The 7621-nt window shown below is 32.8% G+C and overlaps 1 protein-coding gene across 1 annotated transcript; it reads left to right on the top strand.

Moving 5' to 3' along the window:
* Window positions 1-2824: 2824 nt before the first annotated feature.
* LOC105126755 (cytochrome P450 94A1-like) lies at window positions 2825-4771 on the top strand. Its single transcript, XM_011027717.1, has 2 exons — window positions 2825-4589; window positions 4661-4771. Exon 1 carries the CDS (start codon window positions 3048-3050, stop codon window positions 4569-4571), a length of 1524 nt encoding a protein of 507 aa, XP_011026019.1. The 5' UTR covers window positions 2825-3047; the 3' UTR covers window positions 4572-4589; window positions 4661-4771.
* Window positions 4772-7621: the final 2850 nt, after the last annotated feature.

Raw genomic sequence — 7621 nt, 5'->3', positions numbered from 1 at the left:
TATATTTCAACTTTGTATTTTAACTTATGCAAGGAAGACTTTCCATTCTAAATCTTGGTTTCACATTAGAACAGCACGCAGCCGGTTCCAATTCGCATTTTAATATTCGATTTTCAACTCTTCTCAGATAGGAATTCCCAAAAGATAACATAACTGTTAGAAAACCCTTCTGTTTTTTAGTTAGAAAAATACATGAATAATATTTTTTATTTTTTAAAAATTATTTTTAAAATTACTATATTAAAATAATTTGAAAATATCAAAAGTATATTACTTTAATTTAAAATAAAAAATTTAATTTTTTTCTAAAAAATTAATAAAACAATCAAATCGTATCGCAATGAATAATGTTTCAAGTGTTCAAAGTGCCCCAGCATTGATGACAACCAAAGAACCTATCCTCGTGTTTGTTTTGTGGACTTTGAGGACGCTGTCAAAGCTGACCAGAAAAGACAAGGAGATAGCAGAGATATATCATCAGTGACGTTATTTGGAAAGTGCTTTCAAACTAAAAAAAACATCTGTTGTCTCTCTTTGAATGCTGGCGTTTAAAATAAAAACTCTTCCACTAGTGTGGAATTGTCTTCGTTTGCGTATATTTTAAGAATTATCTTTGGATTTTTAAAAGTGCGGTTGAGATAGAAAGCTGCCTCCGCTGCAATTTCCTGGAGACACTCCCCACGGGTCTCATGAAAGTGATTAATAAGATATTTTGAGTGATAGTTTTCTAAAATAGTTTTTATTTAAAAATATATTGAAATGATATTTTTTAAAAAAATACTTTTAATATTATCACATAAATGATATGAAAATATTACAAAAATTAATTTAAAATAAAAAATAAAAAATAACTTAAAAAAACATGTTTGATACACAAAAACAAACAAAATTTAAACTTGATATAAGCATAAATAACCTTTTTAATTCCTATAGCTTTATACTAAATTGTAGAGAAATAAATCAAGATTCTTAAATTTTAAAATTACAGTTAAGAAGAGTATAATTTTTTTTGAAAATTTATTAAAATTCATTATTTTATTGATTATCTACTTAAAAGAAAAGGCCTACAAGACAAGACTGTTTAAAAATAATTAATTGATAAAAACTTATCAACCAAGAAAGTAATAATACCAAAATAATGTAATTGTGCACCAATAATACGATTAGGACAGATATCTCTATATAAACAGGCTTTTAGACCAATCTATTAAAAAATTAAATTATATATATAAAAAATGCTACATCACCCATTCCAGCCATTCAAAATAAAATAAAAAACAATTAAAAAAGTAATAATACATTTGTATCACGAATAAAAAAGATGGTGTTCCCCCCACGCCATCTATTCCCTGTGGAGTGTTCCGGTGAACAACACGTGCTTGTCTGCTCAAGCATTCCCTGACGATCTAACCGACCTGTCAAGATGTTCAGATCAGGGTCAAACTTCAATTTAGTCAAACCACATCAAAATTATACCCCAAGAAAGAAGCTTCTACATGAGGTGTAGCAGAAGCTTCTATAAATGATTTAATAATTACGAAAAAAAGAAGGAAGAGTAATTGTAAAAGCCAACCACGTGGCATTTAAAAAAACATAAACATTCACAATATTTAAAACATTCACATGTTTTTTAAATATATAAAAAAAATAAAAATAAATGATTGAAATCTCAAATACATATCAAACCTCAATTACAATACTTTAGATATTATTAAGGTTTCAACAAGATAAATTTAATAACAACAAAAAAGATCATTAATAATATTCAAAGTAGAATATATATATCATTCAAAAAATACTTACTTATTCAATTTACAAAAATATTTTTTTTATTATAATGATTTTCTATTTAGTGTAGGAAAATATATTTTTTATGATGTTTTTATTTTTTTTATTTAGTTTAGAAAATCAAATGTTGAGATTGATAATTTTTTTTTCTATTTTGTTTGGAAATTTTATTGTTTTTTCTTTACTTCTAGGTTTACTAGTTTATTTATCTTTATTTAAAGAATTATAAACCTCTTAAAGAAATAGGCTAGATTGAAATTATTTATTCAATAATAAAATTTTAAAATAAGGTTGCATGTGGAAAAATTATTCTATTTCAATTTTTTCTTCTTCTTTCTTTGTTTTTTTGGCATGTTATAGATATATGTGTAAATTTTTTAATTAAATTTTTATATGATATTATAATGATGATAATTTTCAAATTCTTTTTTAAAATAATTTTTTTAATAATTATTTTATTTTGATCTTTTCAACTATGATAAATAAAACTCTGTAATTGGGTTTTAAATGGGGCCTTGGTTATGTGTAGGGCTTGTTTGATAGTGTTTTTTGTGGTTGTATTTTAAATAATTTTTTATATTAAAATATATATTAATATTTTTTTTTAATTTTTAAAAATTTATTAATTTAAAATAAATTAATAAAATTTAATTTTTTTTAAAAAACTTTGAAACGCATAAATTCAAATAGCTGTCAATCAGACCATTTTCACACTGTCAATTTACAGGACATAGAGAACTGAAAACATTTTCTTTGAAAAGGCTTCTACAAAACAACTTATTATAAAAATATATTAATTGTTAATTAGCACATCATTTAACTCAAAACGAGATCATTTTAGAAGTAATATAATTTTAAATCTTTAATTATTAAAAAGCTTATTATTTTCATAATGATTATTCATGATGACATAAAAATGATATAAAATTATTATCTTAAATTTTTTTAAAATAAATTCTTGAATTGATACTATTTTTAACATGAAAGGAAATCTCAAAATAGAATGGTTTATACTTCAGGAGCCGAAACAGCAGTCTTCATCACATACCGCATCGCACGCGCATACAAAAAAGAAGAACAGTGTTTCTTTCGAATGGAATTGAAGTCTTGCCTTGCCCCTTTCCTCGCAGGTCCTTGGAGCTTATATTATAAATAGCTGTGCATGGTTCACCTATCAATTCACACATCGATCGACCCTACCTGGATATCCATCAGCCAAGAAGAAATATCCATCAGCCAACAATTCACCAGACCAAGCCATGTCTATTATTGAGCTCTTAGCATCACTTGCCCTTTTACTTGTCTCCCTCTTCTTCTATCTCACCAAGAATTCCAACTCCAAAGCATCATCAAAATCTAATCCAAACCTAAAATCATACCCCTTAATTGGATCCTCTGTAGCCATTTTTGCCAATAGAAACCGAGTCATACAGTGGACTTCAGATCTTATCCAAAACTCACCCACTGCCACTGTTGTTCTCCGCCGTTGCTTGGATGATAGCCGTGTTCTTACAGGAAACCCAGCAAATGTACAGCACATGCTTAAAACCCAGTTTTACAACTATGAGAAAGGTAGCAAAGCTCGGCGAACCCTCTTTGATTTTCTTGGAAACGGTATCTTTAACATTGATGGTGATTCTTGGAAGTTTCAAAGACAAGTTTCCAGCCATGAATTCAACACCAAATCATTGTGTAAATTCGTTGAGACCGTTGTCGATACTGAACTATCTCAACGCTTGATCCCGATTCTCTCCACTGCTGCGGCTAACAATACAGTTCTTGATTTGCAAGACATACTTCAAAGATTCGCTTTTGACAACATCTGCAAGATCGCTTTCGGATACGATCCTGCATACTTGCTGCCTGATCTCCCTGAAACCGAATTTGCGAAAACTTTTGATGAAGCTGCCAAGATATCCAGTGACAGGTTCGCTACGCTATTCCCCTTTCTTTGGAAGATTAAGAGGGTCTTCAATATTGGATCAGAGAAAAGCCTGAAAGAAGCATCCTCTGCATTACGTGAGTTCGCCAGAAACATCATCAAAGAAAAGAAGCAGGAACTCAGCAACAAATCATCCCTCGAAACCGTAGATCTTCTATCACGTTTCTTGAGCTCAGGCCATTCTGACGAGGACTTTGTCACTGATATTGTCATCAGTTTTATACTAGCAGGCCGAGACACCACTTCCGCTGCCTTAACGTGGTATTTCTGGCTACTCTCTCAAAACCCAGAAGTGGAAAAGGAAATACTCAGAGAGATAAAAGACAAATCAGAGAGTCCAGTTTATGAAGAAGTCAAGGACATGGTCTACACACATGCTTCTTTATGTGAGAGCATGAGGCTGTACCCTCCAGTCCCGGTAGATGGCAAGGTTGCAATGCAGGACGATGTTTTGCCAGACGGGACTGTGGTTAAGAAGGGAATGAGAGTGTCTTACCATCCATATGCAATGGGGAGGCTCGAGATGTTGTGGGGTCCGGATTGGGAAAAGTTCAAGCCAGATAGATGGCTGAAGAGTGCTAGCGATGGAGTTAATAATAATGGGAAGTGGAGTTTTGTAGGGAAGGACCCATACTCCTACCCTGTTTTTCAGGCTGGGCCAAGGATTTGTTTGGGTAAGGACATGGCTTTCTTGCAAATGAAAAGGTTGGTAGCCGGGATTGTACGGAGGTTTAAGGTTGTTCCTGCAGCAGAGGAGGGTTTTGAGCCCGTGTTTGTCGCTTATTTGACGTCCAAAATGCAGGGTGGTTTTCCTGTGAGGTTCGAGGAGAGAGCTGATTAAATTATCTTGATTTCAGTACTGTTAATTAGGTTCATCAAGAAGGATTTGTTAGCTTATGCCTCCATGATTAATTTGTGATCCGATGGAGGCTATTATGTATGATTACTTGTTAATTTGCTTTTAATAATCAGCAAGATTTCTATAATGGATTTTTGTTATTTTGTTGACTTTTGTTTGTAATCAGTTGTAGGTATGGATGATAAAAAATAAAATTAGAGCAACTTCTTGTATGTAATATTGTCAACAGCAATTTAAATCTATTAAACCTAATATTAACTCTTGCTGCCAGCTTGAGCATTTAGCATTCTACCTTATTGAACTTTTCTTGGTTGAGCATTCTTAAAGTTCAAATCTTTCAATGCTATTATTGGTTTAAGTCAATTACCTTAAAGGTTGTGATCATTTTTGGGGGTTTCTCTGTTTTGAGATCCCCTGTTTCATGCTCTGTTGAAAACAGAAAGTGGGAGGTAATTAAAGACTAGAAAGGAAGTAGTAAGATTATAGCTAGGCAAGGATGCCAGTGTCATAAATGCGCCTCAACCGAAGGATGGTATCTTATAAATCCAAAATATTACGCTGGATGTGGACAAAGTTTATTGGTTTTAACCGATCCTACTTGAAATGAAGAAAGGCCATTTTTGATATTCCTTTCACTTTCTTTTAAAATTATCCTTTGCAGTCCCAATTTGAGCTGAGTCTATTTAAAGTTTTTTCATAAGAACCTTAACTAAGATCACACCCTACACTGGGAGCAAAACGAAAGAAATGATCATGGAAATCATCTTGAAGACATGTGAGCTTATGAGTTTGACAACAAGGAATTCAAAAAAATTCCAAATAATTGAGAGAATTCCCAACAAATAGAAAAAAAATTCCTAATTTGAAATATTTAGTATCATTTTGTTGTCAAGATAGCAAAAGAAAAGATGAAGATAAGATAACAGTGATCTATAGTTTTCAAACCCTTAAACACTTTCTTTGAGCTTATGAAATCCTCTTTTACAGCCTTGAGCCATAAATACATTACATGCCTTTAAAGTCCTTTCTAATCAAGAAAGCAACCTAGATCAATAAACAGCGTTCTCAAAATATAAGAGACTTTTTCATAAAGAGTCATGATGTAGCAAATAATTATTCATTATTATTCATGCTGATAAAATGAGTGTTTCTAAAAATAAAAGGCAATTGTTCCTTTTCCCTCAAAATACATTCAAGCAATTGCTTGAACACGTTGAAAACCAAAGCAGAAGGTCATCTCATCACTTACCTTTATCTGAGATTACTTTTACTAAGAGATTTAATACAAATCCTTAGAGTTGTTTGAACATTGTTATAAACAGACATTGAGAGTTTCAGTTTTCAAAAACAAAAGAGATCTTTTGAAAAATCATTTTTGAAAAAATGGTTTTCTATGTGAAGAAGAAAGATATATGACACACCAAGAGTCAGTGTTAGAAAATCAGAGATTCTAACGACAACAAGAGCAAATGAGGAGATGAAAAGAGACAGTTACTTCTTCCAAGGGTAGAGAAGCAATCACAAGAAATTTTCAAGAGGCAAAGAAGCAGTCACCTGATTTCTAATGGCACAAAGAAATTTGCTTCCCTAGTGGGAGATACATATGAAAAATGAGTGGGATAATCCTCATATATTGACCATATGAATTGGTTAAAGAATCCTCAACAACACGATGTCAGGCCAAGGAGAAGCTAATGCTCTCAATGAAGTATCCAATGGAGAAAGAGGCAGTGACTATTGAGAAACTCAAACAAAGTTTATCTTGGAGAACTCAACAACATGGGTCAGCTTGAGTATATTTGAAAGTCGCGTGAATCAAAAGAGCTTACTAACATTCAAGATCGCCAGACAAGATGAATGGGGGATCTATATTTCAAAAAGGTAAGATGCATCTCATATCATCTAACTTCACAAACATTGCATATTTGTCTTGTAGATATTTCTTGAAACAAAATTCCCAACGGGATCCAACGAGATTCATCACGGAGTCTGTGAAGTTATTTTAATCACATCAAATATGACAATTTCATGAAAGTAAAATTCATAAATGAAGACAAGAAAGATGGATCTTTTATTCATGACAAAAGGTTTAAAAGTACAAATATTAAACAGTGCGAGGACGATCAGGGATATTGTCATCTTGATCATTAATCAGGCCTCGAAGTTCTTCAAATTGTTTACGCATATTCTCCATCTCTTCCTCAAACTCGAGGTGTCGTGTGTTAACATAATCCTTCCAAAAGTCGACATGTGTATTCAGCTCTTGGTTCCTCCTCTCTAAGTCGTTTCTATGACGTCTTTCATCACGGAGTCTGTTCCTTAAATTCTCTCTCCAAGTCATTTCTCTGACGTCTTTCATCACGGAGTCTATTCCGTAAGTTCTCAATCAGATGATGGAGATCAAGAACCTGAGTATTCAGCTCAAGTCTTCTAGCATGAAGATGGTCTGCAACGTTCACCAGAGATGAAGTAGCTCTAATACTAAGAGCAAGTGACTGATTCACTGCTTCAATATCGCTCCTAGCTGCCAGCATGGTTTCATCACGAGGAAGGACCATGTCTCTAGCCACGGCTACAGCAGTATCTTATCGGTCTTAGCTGCCAGCATTGTTTCATCACGGGGAAGGATCATGTCTCTAGCCATGGCTACATCAATATCTTTATTGTCCATTATAGCATCTTCTATTGTAACTGGACGACCATTCACTTCAAAAGTAGTACGCCAAACTATAGACTCTACTGCAGGAACACGATTTGGGTTAACATTGGAAGAAGAGGAAGACATGATTTAAAGCTTCAAGACTTGAGAACTTTGAAAGGCTTGAAATACAAGAAGTTGATGATGTTTGTCACCAAAAACTGCGTAATTTATAAGGATTCTACTCTTACTATTACTCTGAACAGATGATCAAATCTCAACCATAGACGTAAGACTTTCATGAGAAGCTTTCATTATCTCTGAAATTGATTGCAAATCAGATCTCAGCCGTAGATATAAGACTTTCATGAGAAGCTTTCATCATCTCTAAGAT

This window comes from Populus euphratica, unplaced genomic scaffold (genome assembly GCF_000495115.2).
Source record: "Populus euphratica unplaced genomic scaffold, PopEup_1.0 scaffold30.1, whole genome shotgun sequence".
Classification (NCBI taxonomy): Eukaryota; Viridiplantae; Streptophyta; class Magnoliopsida; order Malpighiales; family Salicaceae; genus Populus; species Populus euphratica.
The sequence above is the reverse complement of the archived record's forward strand: the minus strand, read 5'-3'. Positions and strand labels throughout refer to the sequence as shown.